Below are 23,495 nucleotides of genomic sequence, written 5' to 3' on the forward strand. Positions count from 1 at the left end.
GTGAACTCTGAAGGTCCTTGTGTAGGTTTTCAGCTCAAATTCATGTTTCTTCTGTGAAGAATTCCAGGCAGACGATTTAAAGTTTGTCTCCAGTTGGTAGCAATTTCTGGCAACTAACATAAGCAAATGCACACTCTCCCTGGAGGAGCATAACTTCAAACCAGGCCTCAAAGAATTTCCACAGATAAAATATCAAGAAACTCATGGTAAAAAAACAAAAACAAAAAACAATAAAACCCCCCAAAAACCACACAAACCAGTTACCATGAATGAGAGCTAGGTAAAGAAACACACTTCAGATACTGGAATTACCATATACAGAACAAAATGTGTGTTTTTTAAATGAATCAAGAATAAGAGAAATTGGAAATTTTGTGCGAGAAACATGAGACTATTAAACGAGAGATGAAAAGGATCTAAATAAGTTTTCTAGAAATAAAACATGTCATTCAAGTAATTGAAATTAATAGACCATTTTTTAAATGGTCTTTATTCCTCCTCCCCTTTGCCTCAACTTTTCTAGGTACCAGGACATTATTCATTCTATTCATCTGGCCCGGAAGCCAAATTTGGGTCTAAAATCCTGTGATGGCAACCAGGAGCTTTTAAACTTCCTTCGTAGTGATCTCATTGAAGTTGCAACAAGGTTACAAAAGGGAGGACTTGGTTATGTGGAAGAAACCTCAGAATTTGAAGCTCGGGTAAGAATATAAGGAAAACACCCTTTGAAATGTTACTCATGGAAACTCAATTTGAAATTGTTCCCTGATATTGTTCTTGACTTCCCTAGATGACCCTGGGAATCATATTTGCATTTGTCTTGAAAGACACATGTGGAACCCTAAATTCTCTATGTACATTATGATACTTTTCCTTTGTTATATTCTGCTGGTATCCAGGAAAATCTAATAGTTGGCTCAGAACCTTTGTTCAAAAAGAGCTTTTCTATTTAGTTGAATGAAAACTAGTCCTGGAGTCTTAGTCATATAACATTATTTAACCTATCCATTCCCATGTGATGCCTGTGCTATAAGGTATGAAACATTTGTGTGTCCTGCTTTTGTTCATTCTCTGTACGTGATCAGCTCAGTAGAGTTATCCTTGTGTTGGGCAGCACTCATGCTGTTAAACAGGTACATTTCAGTGAAGGCCCTTTTGTAGTCTTATCACTTACTGTTCAGAAGGACCCTTAAGTGTTACAGGTGAAACAGTTCAAGAGACCCCGTGTCCCACATTAGATTTTAGGTATCAAAGCTGGAGAAAAGATTGGAGAACACTGTCCATGAGTTATCACTGTAAAAATTTTTTGTTAATTTTAAATAATAAAGTCCACATAACTCCACACATTAATATTTGTGAGTCTTTTCAAATTGTTCATTTGCATTATAACAGTGTGTTAATAGTTGTGTGATTTTTATGAGCAGTTGAACCTCCCACCGCCCTCCAATTTTCCCTCATTTATAAATACTTTCCATTTCTTTTAGTCTTTAATGTCACTTTGGGGTACATAGTAACGCATGGAGTTGATATGGTAAATCTTTTACTGCCAGACTTGTATTTCTGTTTCTTTGCTATTAGAATTAACAAATTATATATGCATCTTATATATGTAACTTTTTTTCATTTGTCTGGTTATGAATTCTTGGTACATTCCCTGGGAAAAAGGTTTAAACATCTTTATTGTTCGTAAAGATTTTTTTTAGGAATTACTCAACCGAAAGAATTTTGCCTGTTTCAAATATTACAGTTACTTTTTTGTTTATTTAGCAAATATCTATTAATTGCCTACTCTGTGCCAAACCCAGGCCCACACCTTGCTAACGTTGGATTATCATCATTCTTTGTTTCTCTTTGTAGTTATAAAATGATATTTTTTTAATTGGCATGTGTTGTGTGACTGAGAAGGTAGTTTCAGCCCTTAAGAGTATGATTTGGATCAAAGTGATTTAGCTTATGCTTCCTCATCCGTAAAATAAATGTGAGGCTTAGATGAGATCAAGTATGTAAAATGTATTATCTGGCTTATAGGTTGTAAGCTGTTAGGTTGGTAAATTTTTACTTTCCTTCTCAGTTTTTCTTTGCCTTGAGACCGTCATTTGCACGTCGTAGGCACTCAGTCACTGAGTGTATGAATGAGTTCAGTAACTTCCTTTAAGTAGAGCAAGTTTCAGCCTCCCATGGATCCCTTCATCAGGGAAATCCAAGCAGTCGGCTACTTTCAAATGCATAAGCCATCCATTGAACTGAGGAACCCAGTTAAATTAATGTTATGTGACCAGTTTGGGTCTAGGTTGATTTGAATTTAATCGAGGATTGTCTGCTTTCGTCTTTCTCTTGGCCTTTTTACTCAGTCTGGTTTTTAAATCATTTTCTGTAGGTGATCTCACTAGAGAAACTGAAGGATTTTGGCGAGTGTGTGATTGCCCTTCAAGCCAGTGTCATAAAGAAATTTCTCCAAGGCTTCATGGCTCCCAAGCAAAAGAGAAGAAAACTCCAAAGCGAAGATTCAGCAAAGACTGAAGAGGTGGATGAAGAGAAAAAAATGGCAGAGGAAGCAAAGGTATTTAGCTAATGAAGATGTAGTTTTATGACTGCGTAGAAGTATGTGATCTGGTTTTGAAATTATCTAACCCTATGCTTTTTAGTTACATAAGCACTGTTCCCTAGCCAGTGTTTGATCTTTATCACTTTCTCCAAATATTGTAGTTTTCAAACTGGTCTGTGGAGCACAGCCCTGCCTGTAGAGCTGGATAGTGTGTCAGAGTCCCCCCTCCCCCTTTACCAGAGCTAATTCCTCTTTTTAAAAGGTGGTGGTTTTTAAATTTTTAAGAATTGTAAAATATACATAATGAACAACTTAGCCACTTTTACATGTATGTTTCTATGTCATTAAGTACATTCACATTGTTCTGCAACTATTACTACCATCCGTCTCCAGAATTTTTTTATCTTCCCAAAGCAAAACTATGCCCTTTAAACACTAAACTACCCATTTCACCCTCCTGCCCAATCCCTGGCAACATCATTTTCTTTCTGTGTCTATGAATTTGACTACTCTAGGTACCTCATATAAAGTGGAATCATACTGTATTTGTCCTTTTGTGACTGGTTTATTTAACTTCTTCAAAGTTATCTACATTGTAGCATATGCCAGAATTTCCTTCCTTTTTAAGACTGAGTAATATTCTATTGTGTGTATAGGCCACATTTTGTTTATTGGTCCATCGGTGGACACTTGGGTCACTTCCACCTTTTTTTTTTTTTTTAATAAATTAATTTATTTTTGGCTGCGTTGGGTCTTCGTTGCTGCGCGTGGGCTTTCTCTAGTCGCGGCGAGCAGGGGCTACTCTTCATTGCGGTGCTCTGGCTTCTCATTGTGGTGGCTTCTCTTGTTGCAGAGCACGGGCTCTAGGCACGCAGGCTTCAGTAGTTGTGGCGCGCAGGCTCGGTAGTTGTGGCTCTCGGGCTCTAGAGCGCAGGCTCAGTAGTTGTGGCTCACAGGCTTAGTTGCTCCACGGCACATGGGATCTTCCTGGACCAGGGATTGAACCCGTGTCCCCTGCATTGGCAGGCGGATTCTTAACCACTGCACCACCAGGGAAGTCCCGAAGGTTGTCCTTTTCGACCAAGCTTGAAGGTTCGGGAGGGATGGGGTGCACATGGAATAGTGAGGGAGGACGGGCACATCCACTTAGCCCGCCGTATCAGCTGAATCAACTCTGGTGATCAGTAGGATGACAGACATCACAGTCAGATTACCCTCACATCCAGTAAGGCTGCTGTGAACATGGGTGTACAAATATCTGTTCTAGTTCCTACTTTAAATTCTTTTTGGTATATACCCAGGAGTAGAATTGCTGCATCACATAGTAATTCTATTTAATTTTTTTGTGGAACTGCCATAATGTTTTCCATAGCAGCTGCACCATTTTACATTCCCACCAGCAATGTACAGGGGTCTTAATTTCTCCACATCCTTGCCAATACTTGTAATTATCTGTCTCTTTTATAGTAGCCATTCTAATGAGTGTGAAGTGATACCTTGTGGTTTTGATTTACATTTCCCTAATAATTGGTGATGTTGAGCGTCTTTTCATGTGCTTCTTGGCTACTTATCTTTTGGGGGAAATGTCTTTCTGAGTCATTTGGCTATTTTTAAATTTTTTTGTGGGGGTGGGGTGGGGAGATGTGTGGATTCCTTATGTGTTCTGAATATTAATCCTTTATCAGATACATGATTTGCAAATATATTCTCCTATTTCGTGAGCTGCTTTTTCAGTTTTTTTTTTTTTTTAGCCGTGCCGAGCAGCACGTGGGATTTTAGTTCCCTGACCAGGGATTGAACCCGTGCCCACTGCAGTGGAAACGCGGAGTCCTAACCACTGGACCACCGGGGAATTCCATGCTTTTTCATTCTGTTGATGGTGTCTTTTGATGCAAAAAGTTTTAAACTTCGATGAAGTTCAACTTACCTATTTTTTCTTTTGTTGCCTCTGCTGTTGGTGTCAAGTCCAATGTCATGAAGCTTTCCCCCTGTATTTTCTTCTACAAGTTTTATAGTCTGAGCTTTTACATTTAGATCTTTGATCCATTTTGAGTTAATTTTTGTATATAGTATAAGGTAAGGGTCCAACTTCATTTTTTTGTATGTGTAAAATCCAGTTTTCTGGTTTTTTTTAATTTTAGAAGTAGCTCATTGTAAGTAAATCAAATGTGAGAGGTAGATATAATGAGACAATTCCCATTTTAGTTTCACCACACACCCCCCCCCCCAAGAATATCACTCTTTAATAGTTTGACGTGTTTCTGTGTGTATACAAAGATAGTTTTGTTGGATTTTTACAGAATGGAACCCTCTGCATAATATTCTGCAGTTTTTCACTCATCAACATATCCTAGGCATCTGTCCTCTCTCTCTGTCAGTTCGTATAGATCATCCTGGTATTATTTGGGTTTTTTTGGTTGTTGTTGTTTTGTTTTGTTTTTTTAACATCCTAATTCCTTATTGATGAACATTATGCTGTCTCTGGTTTTTCTTTTTTAGGGTGATTAGCAGCTCCATTTTTTTCTGTTTTGTGTATTCGATTTCTGCTTAAGATTACTTGTGAAGAAAAGAATTTGAAAACACTACATTAAGGGAGCTGTCTCAGCCATTTTCCAGTGGAATACTTTCCCTTGTTTTTGACTTCCCTCCCTCCCTCCCTCCCTCCCTCCCTCCCTCCTTTCCTTTCTTTCACAAACATCTGGTAAAGGCTTGCCTGTGCCAGTCATTGTGCAAAAGTCTGGGGGTTTTGGTCATAAGTAGAAGCCAGAAGTCCTTGCTCTCTAGGAACTCTTGAGTGTGAGAGATGGTTGGAGTAGAGTGACAAGTATGGTGAGAAAGAGCAGTGCTTGGCTCTTCTGTGAGGGATACCAGGGCAACTTAGAACTTCCCAGAGAGGAGAATCTTATCAGCTGGATTTTTGAAGAACAGGTAGAAATTAATTAGGTTGTGGAAGGGGGGGTTGGCATAGTGTTTGTTAGATTGAGCTGAAATTGCCTTCTCATCACTGACAGCTGGTCCTTGTTTTGCCCTCTGAGTTTGCACAGAATGCGTTTACTCTCTAAAGCTCCTCCGGTAGTTGTACACAGTTGTCATGTTCCCCCTGGGTTTCTTCCTGAGGCCAAGAGTGATATGTGATACAAGAAAGAACATTTTGGGTGAGAGGTGAGTAGAGAACTAAGATTCAGTTAGATAAACGTTTAACTATTAATTCATGGCATAGACTCAGATTTCGCACACGTAAAGTCTTTATTGAATTTGTTACAATATTGCTACTGTTTTATGTTTTGGATTTTTGGCCAGGGAGGTATGTGGGATCTTAGCTCCCCAACCAGGGATGGAACCCAGGCCCCCTGCATTGGAAGGCGAAGTCTTAACCACTGAATCGCCAGGGAAGTCCTAGTATTCTTCTTAATGTCATCTTTCCTTGCCATTTCTTGACTCATAACATTTTTCTTCTCATTGGGAACTAGTAGCTGTAGAGTTCTCATTTAAGTTCTTTTTTAGTATTCAACCCCATAGCGAAGTAACCTCTTTTTAGCTTGTCATATGAGATGATTCTTAGATTGATTGGGGAGGAAAATATGAGCACTTTGCAGATTTAACCTTGAGGCCCAGACACATAGTACACAAATGGAAAACATGGAAGAGTTTCTTGGAAAATCAATTAGGCTGCCTACTAAGTAGTTCAACAATGTTCTCCATTAAAATGGCATTATGCCCTGCAGTTCCCCACCGAAGGTCAGCCTTGCCACAGCTCTGAAATTTTCCACTGTCCTTTGCTTTGAAGGTTTCCACTTAGCATGGGCCAGGGTTTTTTCAACTGGCACTAGGTTGTTGTATGAGCTAATATCAGTCCCTAATCTGTGCTTCAGTTTCCTTATTTGTAAAAGTAGATTATCTCTCAAATCCCTTTTTGTAATAGTCAATTATTTCAAATATTTAATGTTTATTTCATTTTCTTGCATTAAATGGGAAAGACATATAATTTGGCCAAATCCTGGGTTCTGTTAGGCTCTCTGTTTACTTTGGATGCATTTGTCCCTGATTATCTGTTTTTCCATTTTAAACGTTCTTTTATGGAAGAATATGGTCTGAAGCCTCGTTATATTCTTGCCAAGATATATTGCCTTTTTACTGTTAGGTAAAGGGATTAATGGTGACTTGCACATAAAATGGCTTCCCCTTGATTTTGTTATACGCACTTCTACCACTTCTAATTAGGTCCCAACTTTATTTAAATATGCTAAAGAATTTGACTTTTTCATCAGTGTGTCCAGCTTCCCAGCAGTACTGAAAACAGAGTATTTACTTGATGCTACCGTGTTGTATGTCAGAACTTTATCTTGCTGCTGTTCCTGTGTTTTTAAAAAGTCTTCGATACGGTGGGGGTTTTTTGTTTTTTTTTTTAATGTTCTGGACTGGAATTTTGTGCAGTGGGAGGAGACTTAAGATGTTCTTTAAAATCTGAGTGCCTGTTGTTTTCACCCTCGAAATTAGAGGCTAGCTGGAGACGAGGCTGGTCTAGATGGATAACTCAGTGGATAAAACAGGATCTAATGTATAATGCCAGGAGCGTTGGATTGGGGATCGGGAGACCTGGCCCTAAATTGCTGTGAGACCTTGGGCAAACTTTCTTTTCATGAAAAGTAATAAATGAACATTACACACATGTGCACAGACATTCATAGCAGTGTTTGTTATTCAGCATAGTCAAAAAGCAGAAACAATCCAAATGTCTGCCAGCTGATGAATGGATAAACAAAGTGGATGTATCACTCAGCAGTTAAATGGAGTGAAGTGCTGTTACGTGCTGGGATGTGGATGAAGCTAGAGAGCATTATGCTCAGTAAAAGAAGCCAGTCACAAAAGGCCACATGTTATAGGAAATGTCAGAATCGGTAAATCTATAAAGCAAAAGAAGATTGTGGTTGCCTAGGGCCGGGGAAGTGGTGGGTTAGGGGAGGGAATGGGGAATGACAAGGTTTCTTTTTTGGGTGATGAAAATGTTCTAAAATTAAGATTATGTTGATAGTTGTACAACTCTGCAAATATATGAAAAGGCATTGACTGTACACTTTACAGGGGGAACTTGCTATCGATAGTATATAAATTATATCTCAGTAAATCTGTTTTTAAAATGAGGCTAAATAAGCTTATTCTCAAGATCTCTTCCAGTTTTTTTTTTATATATATAAATTTATTTTATTTATTTATTTTTGGCTGTGTTGGGTCTTCGTTGCTGCGTGCGGGCTTTCTCTAGTTGCGGTGAGCGGGGGCTACTCTTCATTGTGGTGCGCGGGCTTCTCATTGCGGTGGCTTCTCTTGCTGCGGAGCACGGGCTCTAGGCGCGCAGGCTCAGTAGTTGTGGCGCACGGGCTTAGTTGCTCTGAGGCGTGTGGGATCTTCCCGGGCCAGGGCTCGAACCCGTGTCCCCTGCATTGGCAGGCGGATTCTTAACCCCTGCGTCACCAGGGAAGCCCCTCTTTCAGATTTTTGTTTGTTTCTTTTAATGAGGCCACATGTGCTGGGTGCTCAGATTTTATAATTTATAGGAAATAAGTAAAAAGCAGTACTGTATACTGATGATTTTTTTAATGCTTTTGTGCATCTGACTGTCCACTAGAGGACAGCAAAGCCCATTTTAACCATTCCCTGGCTAATTGAGTGTTCTTAATAACACTCTTTTAGGAACCGAACCTAAAATTCTTAAATATATATTCCACTGAATGAAGAGATTTGTGTTATTACAGTAAGAGAATCTGTGGTACCGTGTGTCAGCTCTCCATTACATTAGGGGAGAAGACCTGCAAGGCACCTGTGATTGTAGATCTTAAATCCTACTGAGGAGCTCTGAAAAGGGAAGGAAGGAAATTGTATTTCAAAGGCAGATGTTGAAATATCTGCACTGCAGGTTGGAGTAAGGAATGAGTCAGTTTCCATTAGAACTTTAGCAGCCTCTTAAATAGATTTTTTCGATGTGTTTGTTACTTATCCTTGTTATTCATAAATTTATACACAGTGGTTCTCTGTTTCTATAGGAAAGAGAAAGGACAGCCTTTGGTCCCCTCCCTGAACTCTGACACAGCTTCAGAAGTAGCTCAACTGTCTTTGTCCCTTGGCAGCTCTATTTCAAAGCCTGTGGCCTTCCAGGGATAACGGCCCTTTCTTACAGAAGGAAGACTGTTACTTAAAATAGGCTTTTTGCCTAGTACAGGGCAGTGAAACCCAGCAGTGCTGTTGTCAGTTAGCTAGAGCTAGCCAGATTGTATAATAAAAGTAGCCAGCATGGCTAACTTTAGTTCAGTCATGACTGAGTTAAGCAGTATGACCTCCACAAGGTAGATGAGAGTGAGATAACCTAGTCTCTCAGCTTCTGGTGTACTGCTGAAGCTTTACCTTGTCCAGCTCTGTTGTATTTTCTGACTGTCTGAGAATGATGGTCCCCTATAATGGCATTTGTTTACGTGGATGCTCGCCTAATTGTTCAGGCTTTTTTAGTGCTTTGAAAACGTCCCAAAAAAATCACCTTTTAATTAATAAAACAGCAATACAAATAAATGAATTATCCTAAAATGGCATTTTTGTTCCTCCTCAGAATGTATATTTTATAGAGGGAGGGTTGAAAATTCCTAATTACATTTTTCTCCGTCCTCTTTTACTTTGCTAATTCTAAATTAATTTGCATTTTCTGATGATGAGCGGAGGCAGTGTGGATTATGCTGAGAGTAACTGCCTTGAATGAAATCAGGCCAACCCCTGGGACTTCACAAATTTCACTTAAGTTAGAAGTTGGTGATAAAGTCAAGAGAATATTTCATATCAGTACTTAATACTTTTAAGGATTGTAGAATGCTTTATAGATACTACTTACTATTTCTAGGCCCTATAATCTGGGATTATGGTACATATTAGTGCAGAAACTGATAATCTTATTGACCAAGCTACATGACATTGTTGCATACTAGCATTATTTACACAGTACAAGTGTTCCTGCTTTTAAATGACACTGAATCTTTAAGTGGATTTCACTAGAAGAGACCTGTTTCTAGTCATTTCCCCCACCTTGAATTCTTTGTGTGACCTCTGGCAACTTTTTTCCACCCTTCTGAGCCTTGGTTTCTTCTGTAAGATGAGTGGGTTAGACTGAGGAGCTCTAGGAGGTGAACGTATCAGGATGCTCTCGTATCTTTACCTAGTTGCTGTCCTCTCTCAGTGTATACTGTCAGTATTACGTGAAGAATCCACATTTCATGTCTTTGAAGTCATTGTAGTAATGCTGGCCTGGTTTGGTCTCTGTTTAGGTCGCATCTGCTCTGGAAAAATGGAAGACAGCAATCCGTGAAGCTCAGACTTTTTCCAGAATGCATGTTCTACTTGGGATGCTTGATGCCTGTATCAAATGGGATATGTCGGCAGAAAATGCTAGATGCAAAGTTTGTCGAAAGAAAGGTATATTTAAATCAGAGTTGCTTATCTGAGTGTATTAGGCACTAGGACTTCCATTTCCAAGATCTTTTATCCCTCAAGAATTCTGTGTACACAACCTTTAAATGTGGTGGTGGTGGTCCAGATTTTACCTTCTCCTGAAAGTCCATAAAATGCTAGTCTTTAAAGTCACACTCTCGCAGATCACAGCAGGCCCTTTGTGCCTCAGTTTTGAGTATAAAATAAGAGCAGTTGATCTCGCCAATCCTTAGATTTTCTATAGGGAACAAAGTTTTAACTAAAATTTTGAATCTCTCTTATTATCTCTGAAATTTAGTCATCCATGAAGTAAGGTGGGTGCTACCAGTAGAGGGCAGTATTTGAACATCGTGAAGAATAGTCGGGTTTGGACCTTCTGGCATGGAATCCTACAGAGAGAAGCATTTGGACTGTTTAATGCTGAGAACTTTTAGAGCCCCATTATGTGTAAAAGGAACTAGATGGCTAAAAGCCCCCCCAGTGGTTGACTTCTCAGTGGCTAAAGCTGTTTTGTGATTTACTTTACAAGGATGAAAAGACCTATGTAAAATCATTCAGTTGCTCTAAAAACTGATGTAGAATGAAGGTTGGAGAGGGGAAATGATCATTTAAATTGGTTTGGTGTATTTTCAAAGGTAGGGAAACCGAATGGTTTAGGGGAACCATATCAGATATGAGTTGGGAAGCATTTGTGTGGTCAGGGAGGAGGAGGAAGGGCAGAAAATGTAATACTTCATGGGAGATTCGTTTCTTAGGGGGACAGGGGCAGCAAAAATCTCCTGCTACTGCTTGATTTTTTGCTATCTCCTAGTAAATGTTAACTGTCGTCTTCCAGCCCGGAGTAGATTTTGGGATATAAGTTAGAAGACCTGAACCCTAGATTACCTATAGTCTAGTTAATGCTACATTTCTTTTCAGAAGATGACTGCGTTTTTTAAAATGGGGTAGCAGTGTACTAGAATGTTTGCTCTTGCATCGGGTTAATCGAGGCTGAGCAGCTCTTCCTTGCAGCTCACTGACCACTGCCACACTCCCTGCAGTGCTGTACAAGTTCATCTCCTTGCAGGTGAGGATGACAAGCTGATCTTGTGTGACGAGTGTAATAAAGCCTTCCACCTGTTTTGTCTGAGGCCGGCCCTCTATGAAGTACCAGATGGTGAATGGCAGTGCCCAGCCTGCCAGCCTGCCACTGCCAGGCGCAACTCCCGTGGCAGGTGAGAATTTCTTCTTTTAAAAACAAATAAATTAATAAATAGCTGTTATACTTGAGCTTCAGTTATTCAAACTGAATGATGCTGAGGAGCTTTAAGTTCATCTTTTGTGTGCAGAGCCCCATCATTTAAGGTATTACAATGGGGGCTCAAAGGGCTCTGATTTAATTTTAGCTTAATTGTCGACATTTCTAGTTTTCATTACCAGCCGTGTTTTATGTCTTCTTGGTCATACGTTCTTCTCAAATAACATATCCTTTGTCTTTTGCTTCCACTTTGCCCACTTCTTAATTTGTGATGACTTCTGCAGCCAGTCACTGCTAAAAATCCTGAAACTCATTGCCTTCCTTACCTGTACCTACTCTTTTCCTTCCTTAGCATGATTAGAATTTTGATGTCAACTTGGTGTCTTCCTCTCCCCCGTCTCCCTATTCATTCACTTGCCAGATGTTATCAATTCAGTGTCTAGATGTCTTAATGAGTCAGCGTCCTGCTGTCATTTGGCCCTCTTCCATCTCTTATCTGGGCTCCTTCAGTGGCTTCTCAACTCTGCCTCATATCTTCCTCCCTCTTATCCATCCAGCTTTTGTGGTGATACCAGAATGGTTTGTTTACATAAGACAAAGATTTGCTTATGTCACTGTCCTGTTCAAAAACTTCGATCTTCCCCTTGTCTCTAGAATAAAGTCCAAACTCCCTAGCCTAACTTTTGAGACTCTTATTATATAATACTAGCTGATGTTTTTATGAGCCCTTGTTCCCATATTCGTGTGCTTGTTACAGGCTGTTCATTGTGCATCCTTGCCTCTTGTGCTTTCCTCCCAGCTGGGAATATTCCCTGTCCCCAGAACTCCCACCTGGCTAAACTGACCATGGCCTACCTAAAATTTCACTGCTTTTTGGAAACATCCTTAGGATTAATTGTTCCTCCTCTGTGTTCCAATTCAGCTTTCCATGTCCAAAGTTGTTTTTTGATGCATCTTGCCTTTTTGGTCAGTTTTATCCACGGCTGTCTTCCTATGAGATTGTTTCTGCCCTGAGAGTAGAGGTGGTGCTTTGTTCTTCATCCTCATCCCAGTAAGGCCAAACATAGGGCCTTGTAAAGAGGAAACGCCTAATCTTTGCCAAAGTTAATAACTTTGTTTTCCACGTTGAAATTTGAGGTTGTAGAAGAGCAGCTTGTAGGCAGTCTGGCTTGGTGTCTCTTTGAAAGGTCAGAGCTGTTTGATCCTGACCCTGCCTAACAGCATTACTCGGTTATTTCTCACTCCATTCCAGCTACACTTAGAGAGATGAGGCTGCTGCTCTGAAATGGTGAGGCTTTGGACCAGCTGTTCTGAGCTGGGATTACCAGTGCTTTGATGTTATGGTCATCTGCAAGCTGTTTCAGCTCCTGGAAGGGGGCCATCAAGGTGGGGTAACACCTGTCTGGGCTGTTTATCCTTTCAGTCCACCCCGGCACTGGGGACAACTTTTAATACCTGAAATGTTACATTATCTGGCTGTTTTTGTGAGACAGAAGGAACAGAGTTTTGTTTTGTGTGTTGAGGGGTGGGGTTGCATTTTGGTCTTGGTTTTTGCTGCCATTAGTATCGTAGCCAGAGGGTTTGGGGCCTGATAGAGGAGACACTCTGTTAAAGCTTAGGTTTTCATTCTGCTTCTTGTGTCCTGGCCTAGATTCAGGTTCCCTCCCCTTAGCATGAAATCTGTCTAGTCTGTGAAGAGGGAAAAGTTGCCGCAATTTATGTGGGACTTTACCTTTCTTAGGACCCCTTTGGCCTAGATCCGTGTTCTCTACAAGTGTCTTTCCCCCCACAGGAATTATACGGAGGAGTCTGCCTCTGAGGACAGCGAAGATGATGAGAGCAATGAAGAGGAAGAAGAGGAGGAGGAGGAGGGGGAGGAAGATTATGAGGTGGCTGGTTTGCGACGTAAGTATTCAGTTTGCTTTCATAGTTAACCTCACGGTCTTCTAAGCTGACTTGGAAAGACTGGGTTGGCGGTAGATAACCCAACAAGGCCATCGTGCCATCTTTTTTTCACAAGTTGTGGTGGCGGGTGACTGCTGCCATGTTTTAAATGGGTTTTCAAGATGCCAGTTAACTACCTTCCTAGTAGGAGGTTGGGTGGCTTGGTCTCAGAACATCAAACTATGGCAGATCCACTTGGTCCAAGATTTCATGGAATTCAAGGCTCCAGGTCTGTTTATGACGGGTCTGCTGGTTCTGAGCCCCTCAGTGTGAGGATGGGGTAACGAGGGTCTAGGCCCATGCTGTCTCTTGCAGTTCTTTTGGCCTCTGGTGCAGTGTTGCTTTTAAAGAAGTTGTTTTTTTCTGTGGTTACAGTGGTTCTTCTCTTCCCTGTAGTGTGCAGGGCTGTAGATTTGCTAGTTGAAAAGAGAAGACTTTTTTCCGTGGTTTAGGCGTAGTTGTTAGGAAGGTTCAGATCTGTTTCTCTCTAGATGTCAGTAGGGGGAAAAGGCCTCATCACTTAAGCTCACCTTGTTGACTCAGTCTCTCATGTTCGTTTTTCGTGAGGCTTTGAGAGTCGTGTCATTTTTGTTAAACCTTAAGTCCTGCAGTCGAGCCTTTTAACAGGCTCCCTTTTTGCAAAATATACCCTTCTTTGTAGGTTAATACAAATATAAGATTTTGATGAGCTTTTCAAGAGAGGTACGGTTCCCAAGATCATAACTCCTTGGACGATCGTACTTGGTGTAAGGAGAGAGAGGATGTTTGGCACACCTGGTCCTTACTGTACTGGTGCTGTCAAAACCTGAGGGCTTTGGGCTTGCACCCCTGCTACCGTCTTCCCCGATCCTGCAGGGTTTTAATTTGGGACACCTACACTTCTCTCATTCCTCTAGGGCTCCTTTTGTTTTTCCCAAGGCATGATTTTTCAAGTCTCTGGGTAAGGAGACAAGTAGTCCATTAACCCTGCATTACAGAGAGACCACGGAGTACTGCCAGAGTCGTGATTTGGATGCATGGTTGTCTGGGAACAGATTCTAAATATAGCAATGGACTGATTTTGTTTATTTTCCAAGTAATGGTTGCTTTCCACTTTCAAGTTATTCCTCTCTTTCCAGGGAATTGTTCCCTCTCCAGGTTTCTAGGGACTTGTCTACCAAAAGGATCCAGGAAGTGTTTGGTACTTCAGAGCCTCTTGTCTACTCTGCCTTGTAGGCCACCAACGATGTGGTTCCCTAGTGCAACTCGAGGCCCTGGGCCGATGGCTGTTCCCTGCATCCAGCATTGCATCCTTGGCATCAGCTCCTTACCCTCTCTCTTCCTCGCCTAGTCTTTCAACTTAGAGAACCTAAAATAGTCAGTGAGGGGTTATCATGGTCTGGAAGTAGAATATAAAACATTGTTTACTGATTCTCTGTATCATTGCCTCCGTATACCCCTATCTCTGTCCAAATTGCCCCTCCCCATTTTCCAGGGGAAAATTTGCTTAGTGGAGCAGCCTTGAGCTACTCCTGATGGAGCATTGTTTCCTGAAGATGTATTGAGAAATGTTGGTTTGTCTGACATTGAGCGCCTGTTGTAAACCTGAGAAACAGGCAGCCTCAGGTGCCTTTGTAGTTTTTATTCTCTCTTGGGGGATCCCGGGCAGGGCTTTTGTGGAAGTGGCCGGGCCTACTGTCTATGGTTTTTAGAAATTGCAGAAAGCAGGACTGGGCTAGCCTTAAACTGGATTCAATGAGGCAGACTTCACATAAGTACTTTACATAAGTATCAGCTTTTCTCTGAAAAGATTGTGGTGGTGAGTATAGGATAACTCTGGGAATTATGAAACAGGATCCGTTCCACACTCAGATTCCATCTTACATGTAAATACATGTGTTCTCAGGCTGAGCTTGGGCTGAAGGAATTCCCAGGCAGACCCATCAGCAAGTGGCTTTTTCTCCTGAGTGAGTCAGTTTACAACTGATTCCTTCCAGGCCCTCATTCCTGAGAGTAACTGAACAGGGTGGGGACAGAGAGTGGACGCACTAAAGGAACTGGCCTTCTGAAGAGACTCTTAAAAGGTCTTTGGCAGTTGATGAAAAGTATCCATTCTTCCATCTGCTGCTGCTGCCCTGAAAGTGTCCTGTGAGGTCGGCAGGAGACGGATAGCAAGAGCACCTCCTAACCAAAGGAAGCCATTGCTTTGCTTGTCCAGAGTATCACCCCTTCCACGGGCATGCTCCCTTCATCCTCAGGTCTGCTCTGAATGCATATTTTTTATTTCAGTGAGACCTCGAAAGACTGTCCGGGGCAAGCAGGGTGTCATCCCCACTGCAGCAAGGCCAGGCCGACGACCAGGTAAGAAGCCGCATCCTACCAGGAGGTCTCGGCCGAAGGCACCACCTGTAGACGAGGCTGAGGTTGATGAGCTGGTAAGAATTATTTATCATCTGCTCTCTAGCATTTCTGGTTCGTGTCCCCCACTCCAGCATTAGGAATTCAGCAGGCAACAGGTGGGAGCCTCCCCTCCGCTCCCTCCTCCCTAACTTTGGAGACTGATGAGGCAGATGGATGAGCCTGTAGGCAAACGAGGCAGCAGGCCCTCCGGGAACAGCTATGTCCGGCATTCCCCTGCTGCAGCCTGCAAACATCTCCTCTAGTTAACAGGCAGCCTGTGACTTGTTGAGGATTTTAAAATAGTATCCATGTGTCTCCCATGGCTCAGAGGGGCTGGGTCTCCGTTGCGGGAATGTCAGCAATGTTGGAGCCTCACTTACTCTTGGGTCTTTTGCCGACAATTGTCATGGGAGGGACATGACCCTCCCCTCTGCTCCTCAACCAATGTAATTTTAGTGGTTTTACTTTAGGTTTCACTTGAAGTTTAAAGAACAGAAAGAGACTCTTGAAAACTTGCTTCTTTTGACAGATTAAATTGGAGTTGGAGGTGGGCTGGAGGCATAAAGCAAGCCGTTAGGGTGCTCAAAGGGCATTGCAGGCACCTCTTGTGTGCCTGTCCCTAACCCCTTCAACTCTGTGCCCCTACTGCTGTGAGTCACGGCCTGTTCCTGCCACCTGGAAGGGAGGCGCGCCCCTTTCTCTTCCGCCACTTAGCTGCTGCAGGCCTGCAGGGGAGAGCCCAGGAAAGGAATTGTACCTCTTGCTTTTCTTCCCTCTGACACCCCACCCCCACAAGATTGGCTGTGGGTGGTCCCCATAACCCAGCTGGCTCTCTGCAGTTGCTTGTTTAAACTCATCCACAGCGTGGCCGTAATCCCAGGTCCGTCTCCTCTCAGAGGGCTAGCATCCTGGTGACAGTGGCCCTCTAGCTGGCCCCTGGCAGGACTGCTGTAATACAGCAACTGCTGCGTGTCCTCCACTGCTCTGCTCACCGTCCGCCAGGGAGGAGGCAGGTGGGCTCGTGCCCCCTGCTGAGAGCGCTCCCCGCCTGCAAGTCAGATGATTTTGACCGTCTCTGCTCCGAGAAGATGATTGACCTTTTTCTTTTCTGTGTTAAGCAGATATATGCGTTTCCTGCCCTGTCCACTCTTCTTTTCTCAGACCTGTAATAACATGTCGTCTTTCTTTGGCGCCAGGTACTTCAGACCAAGCGGAGCTCCCGGAGGCAAAGCCTGGAATTGCAGAAGTGTGAAGAGATCCTCCACAAGATCGTGAAGTACCGCTTCAGTTGGCCCTTCAGGTGAGCTCTGTGGCCTCAGGCGCAGGGGAGTAGGGCCAACCTTGCAGCTGAACCCCGAGGACACATCTCAGTGGCAGGGAAATGAGCTTCCAGACTAGCTGAGCCCGCTCTGAGTGCAAGCAAACACACTTGCTCTGCCTGCCAGTGGGCTGGTCTCAGCAGGGTGGGCGTTCTGGGGCTGGTGGTTTGATAACAAGGTTTCTGTCCGTTGGATTCAGTGCTGCGCTGATCTCCCCATTTGGTTCTTCTCCACAGGGAGCCCGTGACCAGAGACGAGGCTGAGGACTACTATGACGTGATCACCCACCCTATGGACTTCCAGACAATGCAGAACAAATGTTCCTGTGGGAGCTACCGCTCTGTGCAGGAGTTTCTTACTGACATGAAGCAAGTGTTTACCAACGCTGAGCTTTACAACTGCCGAGGCAGCCATGTTCTAAACTGCATGGTGAAGACAGAACAGTGTCTGATGGCTCTGTTGCATAAACATCTTCCTGGCCACCCGTATGTCCGTAGGAAACGTAAGAAGTTTCCCGACCGGCTTGCTGAAGATGAAGGGGACAGTGAGCCAGAGCCCGTTGGACAGTCCAGGGGACGAAGACAGAAGAAGTAGAGAGGCAGGGGCCCTGGTAAGGGAGCTGAGGTTGGGGGAATCGAGGGAGAGAGCGAGGGAGGGGGGAGGGAGGCGAGAGAGGAAGCTGGAGAAGAACGTGGAAGGGAGGAGGTCACGGGGAGCCCAGGAATGCCTGTCATCCGAGCTTGTGCCGTGTCTCCAAAACTCTCCATGGGCCTTAATCAAGCAGAGCACTTTGGAGAGCCTAATACTGGGTTGGTGGTCTTTGCCCAGAAATACTGTGGGGGATAGATGGCCTTAACCCCCCTTTCTGAGAGTTTCCAGGACGAGTCCCAGGGTATGGCTTTTCTTGTGAACCCAATTCCTTTTCTTTCTTCTTTCCTAAGGTCCCTCCCACTTTGGCCACCACAACAGTGCCAAGCCCTCTGGTCTCCAGGGGAGGGATTACTGTATTACGTAGAAGGATGAAGGGTAATCAGGCCAACTGGGTTTTTTAATCTATATTTATACACAGTCTTGTTTCTTTAAGCCTGTGCTCTGTCTCTCCCTCCCTCCCTCTCAGGTGACGGTATCAGTGAGTGCCATACAGAATTCTGTGTTCACCAGCATCATGAAACAGTTGTGGTCTGTTGAGTTGATCTTGGCAGAGTAAAGGGATATGTCCTGTAGCCATTCCTGAGTACCCCTCCCCTTCCTTGTGACAGCTCTCTCCCCGCTCCCACCCCACCTCGCCCCCTGAAAAAAACCCTAAGGCACTTCACTCAGAGACTGGAGCCCTGCTTGTAACCATGCATATAACCTTTACTCTGATGGGTCTGGCCAGAGGGGTGTTGGAGCCCAGCCCACCCACATACCAGACAAGCTCTTAGGGGAGCAGAAGAAAAGCAGGAAGAATTTAAATGTTTAATTTTTTTTAAATTGACTTTTCTAGTTATTAAAAGTTGCTTGTTTCAGCAGTGATATTGTATAAAGAACATCTTGTAAAAATATTTCTGTCATCTTGCTTTGGCACATGTACAGTACAGTTTATATGATAACGTGTTTGCTTTACTTTGCCCAGTCTCCTCCCTTGGCCCATCGTCTCTCCTTTAGAGAAGTTGGGTTGGGGCTCATCAGTGCCAGCAGTGGGGACCTGGTCATGGACGCCGTCCCTCTGCCTGCCCTGGTGACTGCTTCCGCCGCCTCTGTGTGCAGTGCCCCTGCTGTGCTGTTCTGGCCTCAGACTCAGGCTCCCCGAGAACCTGAATCTCTCAGTGCTCAGTGCCGGGGTGGGGGGGTGGAGGGCAGGAGGAGGGGCTCAGCGGCCCCTTCCCACAGTGAGTCTAGCACTAGTAGTTATGTTTAGGCAGAACTTTGTAGTCTTCTTTCCCTTTTATGGCAGATTTTGATAAAAACGCAAAACAGGGTTTAATTTTCTTTTCTGTCTGCTTTGAATTTGGAAAAATGGGAGCACCTAAGCTCTTCTGTACCTATTTAAAGTAAGGGAAAAGAAGTCCACCAAGGGGATTGCAGCTCACAGAACCTGAGAATAAAGCCTCTTAAAGTGAAACTTCAAGGTGTGGTCCTGTCCCCTGGCCTCCTGGCCTCCTTGCCTCCTTGCCTCCTTGGGGTTTGCTCCAGGGGCTGCTGGATAGGTTTACCATCTTGGCTCCCCCAGGCTTGGAGTTAGCACTGAAGTTACAATTTCACAATCCCAGCCGCCGACACCTGCCCTGCCTCTTACCCTAGAGCCAGTCTGTTCTTGTTAACAGTGAGAATTCCGTGTTCCCACTTCAGTGACCCCTGAGTTTTGTTGTTTTTTAAGTTGTCTTTAAGGAGGAAGGGCCCCATTAAAGGGTAAACTTGTAATAAATTGGAATTTCAAATAAACATCATGTACTTGTGTTTATAAAGAAGAAACAATTCTGGTGAGTTTTTCTTTGTGCTCTTGGAGGGTGGTGCAGTCCCGAGCGAGCGCCGGTTTCTCATGGACTCTTGGAGCCTGTTCTTCTGGAGAGGACCTCCTCTGACTTAGTCTTTTTAACCACAGGTCAGATCCATCTACTGCATTTCTTAGCTTCCAGGAGAGAGTTCTGGTGCCCTGGGTAATCGAAGCCGTGACCTTCAAGCCTCTCCTGGCCTTGTCTTTGTCTCAACACCCACCTCCCTCCCCCCCATTCCATTTGAAACTTCTAAGAACTAGGAGAAAGTATTTTTTAAGGCTTCGCTATGGGAACTTGTGTAGTCCTTCACGACTTAATCTTGGGGGAAACTCTTGACATTTTAAAACACTTTTCAAGGAAAATACAAAACATACACAAAAAGAGTGGAAATAGAACAAATTTCCACCTACTCAGCTTCAACAGTTCTACTACATAGCCAATCTTGTTTTATTCATGCCTTCATTTATATTTTATGCTGGGAGTTTTTATAAAGTCAGAGTGGCTAATTTGAGTAGATCACTGCTGGCTGGCAACCTGCCTGTGGAGTTCCAGGATTTTGTAGGGCCACTGCACGATCCCATTCACTGAGAAGCGAAACTGCCAGTTCCTGACCAGCTGCACCAGGGATGGCATAAGGTAAAATAGGAAGAAATCTGAGGAGAAACCTAAGTCCTGGGTGCGGGTTCTGCCACTGACTCCCTTTGTGGCCTTGGTGAGCGTGGGCTTTGAGCCAGGCCTGCGCCAAGCACTCGGGGATTTTCGGTCCCGCAGGGGAGGAAGTGGTTTGCCCCAAGGTCGAACTGAATTTGACCAGCCCTCAAGCTCTGGAGGAGGGAGCTGTGTAACCTCCAGGCATTTTCCACACAGGCACGGTTGGACTTGGGGCTCCCAGCCCACCCACACCTGTGAAGTCCTATTCCTGGGGTGGGTTTCTTAGGCTACACCAGGCCGGCGCCTGTGGGGCCTTGTCACCTCATCTAGGCTCTGTATCCTGGTCCTATTCAGCCATCCCAGCCCATTCCTCCCTATCAGGAGAAACCTAACTTGGGTTGACTACTGCAAATGGAGACAAGAAAACTTTTTTCCTGAGGACGGGTCTGGATTACGCTGGCAATCAACAGAGACCAACCCCTCTTCCTGCCTACTCTTCTTTCTCCTCAAACCCTGTCCCTGGGGAGGGGGCACAATCAAGGGTGGCAGTGAGCTGGTGACTGGATTCCAAAGCGGCTACTCAGGGGCGGTGCCGCTTCCACTAGGGAACCAGGTCTCCCACTTGCCCGAGAGCCAGGGTCCCCTCTGCAGGGTACCGAGCGAGACACTTAGACCAGGTAAGGGGAGAAGGCTGCTCCTCTGTTACCCCCACCCAGGACCCCCAGGCCTTTTCACATGAGGACTGTCCTGGAGCTTCCTCCTTCAGGGTGGGACTGAGCAGAGAGTGAGGGCAGCAACTGACCCCCACCCCGGGGGCGCGGCCTCTCCTCAATCTGACCTCAGTCAAGATCACCCCTGCTGACTCCAGTGAACTTTGAATTGTTTCCCTGGAACTGATACTGACTGAGGTCAGGGCTCAGAAGTTCCTTTAAGAACAAGCACAGGCTCGGCCCCCAGACAGGCTCAGCTGGCGTGGACACATGCACAGACGTGCTGCCCTAAGGGGCCCCGTGCTGGGCTACTAGGCCCCTGAGGGAAGGGGCGGGGGCCGGGGGCACACAGTGCACAGGCCGGCAGGTGTTGGCTTCTGAGGTGTTTCCATTGGGTTCTGGAATCTTTTTGGGGGTGGGGGGAGGTCCCACTGTGGGACCGGTTTCTCTGGACAAAACCGCCCGAGGTTTTCTAACGCCCACCCTGTCCCTCTCACCCCATGCCCCGATGGACTCCATGGTGTGAAGTCACAGGCTCTGGAGGCCACAGTCTCCCTGGCTGTGTGAACTTGAGCCAACCGAGCCCTTCAAACACTTCCCTTGTCTGCAAAACGGGGAGAGGAGGATCAGATGGAGGGCTTCTGTAAAAGGTCTTTAATAATGTTTCCTTCTTCCTTTTCCTCTAGGGTCTGGGACTTTTCCATAATGTCGTCCAGCACTGAGAAGCCTTAGCTGGCAAGGCCCGCCCGCCCTCCCTCCCAGGTCCTGGCCTATGTGAACCATCTCAGCCTCAAAGCAGAGCCCCCTTGGGGCCTGTCCTGATTGCACGCCCCCCCGCCCCGCCATCCCAGTTGTCCTGGAAGCCAGTCTTGTTTCCGCTGAGTGGGACACAGCCAAGTGCCCACTGACTGGCAAGGACTTGGGTGAATTGGTGCCACTCTTGATGCTCGCCCTCCCCTCCACCCTTGGCCCCTACACATCACTTGCCTTTCTCCTCCCGTTTCCAGAATCCTCTCCTTTGCCTGCGGCTGCCCCTGGCCTAGTGCAGGTCCTCAGCAGTTTCAGGTCGGCTCCCCGCAAACCTGGTCTGTTAAGCCCGGCTCGGTGCAGCCACTCCCCCTCCCACTCCCACCTTGGGCCCCTGTCACCTTCATTAAGCTCATTCTGTTTCTTAGTCAGGGACCCTCCCCCCGCGAGTTGCCACATGTTAGGGTCACTTGGTTTCACTGGTCAGAGAAGGCACGAGGACTTAGCCTATGTCTATGAGAAGGGAAGGATTTAGATTGGGGGGGCGGGGGGCGCATTCCACCTGCCAGCAGCAAAGGTGTGAGGGCTGCGAAATTCCCTTAGGGTTTAGTACTGTTCCTTGTGAGGGACAGCCCTCTCCCCTCTCCCCTCCTGAGGGAGCTGATGCCACCTGTTTGATCTCCATTTGGTTTCTTTCTTGTTGCTGTGAGATTGGTGGTTGGTGCAGGGTAAAGGGCTCTGGCTGGAGAGGTGCTGGGTTTGGGGGCTCAGCCCTACTGTGATATGAAGCAGTTGACCTTGGGCCTCCCCTTGGCTGGCAGTGGGGCTGGACCCTGGGGCCTCCTGATAGTGACACTGAACGTGTCATGCACCCAGGGACAGGAACCAAGACCCTCACCGGGCTGGAGTCACAGTGGCCAAAGCAGAGGCTAAGATAGGACGCTGAGGTCTGACTCCACGCTGACAGGGTCTCCGGGACGGTGGCGCAGGTCCTGGCAGCCCCAGGGCCTCCCCGGCACACAGATAGGCGCAGTACCTTTTCCTATCCCGGCACACGAATGTGGGAGCTGCCTCAGGGGAGCCATGTGCACGCCCCAGCACCTGCCCCGTTTCTCACTGCTGTGCTCACACCTCAAACCTTTCCGCAGCCCTTTAGGAGCTAGGGACCCAATCTCCACTATCTTCAAGGGCTGTCTCTATGCCTGTGTCTGCTACCAAGATGCCCATATAACAGTCCAGCCCCATCTCCACCCAGAGGGACGAGAGGGTGGTGTGCCCTGACTAGGGCCCCAAGGAGTGAAGTGGCCACATCACATCAGCAATCTTCAGAGGCAATGAGGACAGCCAGCTGGGCCTTGGCCCTCAGGCCCCAGGGAGGGGACAGCAGGATGGGCCAGAAAGACAGTGGGAACAGATCCTGAGCCTCCAAGGAAAACTTTGAGATAGGCTGATGCCCTCATTTTTTATACAAAATGAGGAAAGCAGAGTCTTACCCACGGCCCCCAAACAGGCTAGACTCCCTCGGGCCAGAGGGCGGGGACAGTGTCATCCCAGGGGATTCCCTGAGTATCCCAGCAGGCATCCCAGTCTCACTTTGGGAAGCAGGAACCCAGGGCTCAGAGAGGCAAGCAGGTTGCCAAAAGGAGCAAAGAGGAGAAGAATCTGGGACTCCTGCAAAACACAGCTGTTTCACAGCAGGATGTCCTCCCCATTGATGGAGAGCCAGAAAACGGGGTCAGGGGATGAGCCCAGAACTCACCACCAGCTCTGCTCACAAGCGAGACTCCTGCAGGGCCCTCACCCTCCTATCTTCCCCCTTCCCAGTCCAGAGAAGACTCAGCGGTGCCACACGGGGGTTTATTCTAGTCACAGCTTCCAGAGAAACTCAACAATAAATTACATCATTAAATAAACTCTCCTGGACCACACCCCCTTCTACCCCTCCCCCTCTCCACATGCCCCCACCCCCAGGGCCCTGCGGGGGACTCAGCCAGGCCCACCCCCTTGCACTAGGTGACAGGG

The 23,495-nt window shown here is 45.6% G+C and overlaps 1 protein-coding gene across 1 annotated transcript in view; it reads left to right on the forward strand.

Annotated features, from left to right (window-relative positions):
- Positions 1-19,327, forward strand: part of BAZ1B (bromodomain adjacent to zinc finger domain 1B) — a 66,679-nt gene extending 47,352 nt beyond the window's left edge. The window contains exons 12-20 of the mRNA XM_061208392.1: positions 524-701; positions 2,378-2,560; positions 9,847-9,994; positions 11,076-11,223; positions 13,039-13,151; positions 15,459-15,604; positions 16,766-16,869; positions 17,125-17,498; positions 18,006-19,327. Of these exons, the coding sequence (XP_061064375.1) occupies positions 524-701; positions 2,378-2,560; positions 9,847-9,994; positions 11,076-11,223; positions 13,039-13,151; positions 15,459-15,604; positions 16,766-16,869; positions 17,125-17,482 (1,378 nt within the window). The 3' untranslated portion in view covers positions 17,483-17,498; positions 18,006-19,327. The remainder of the gene's footprint in view (positions 1-523; positions 702-2,377; positions 2,561-9,846; positions 9,995-11,075; positions 11,224-13,038; positions 13,152-15,458; positions 15,605-16,765; positions 16,870-17,124; positions 17,499-18,005) is intronic.
- Positions 19,328-23,495: the final 4,168 nt, after the last annotated feature.

This window comes from Eubalaena glacialis, chromosome 13 (genome assembly GCF_028564815.1).
Source record: "Eubalaena glacialis isolate mEubGla1 chromosome 13, mEubGla1.1.hap2.+ XY, whole genome shotgun sequence".
In the NCBI taxonomy this organism is placed as follows: Eukaryota; Metazoa; Chordata; class Mammalia; order Artiodactyla; family Balaenidae; genus Eubalaena; species Eubalaena glacialis.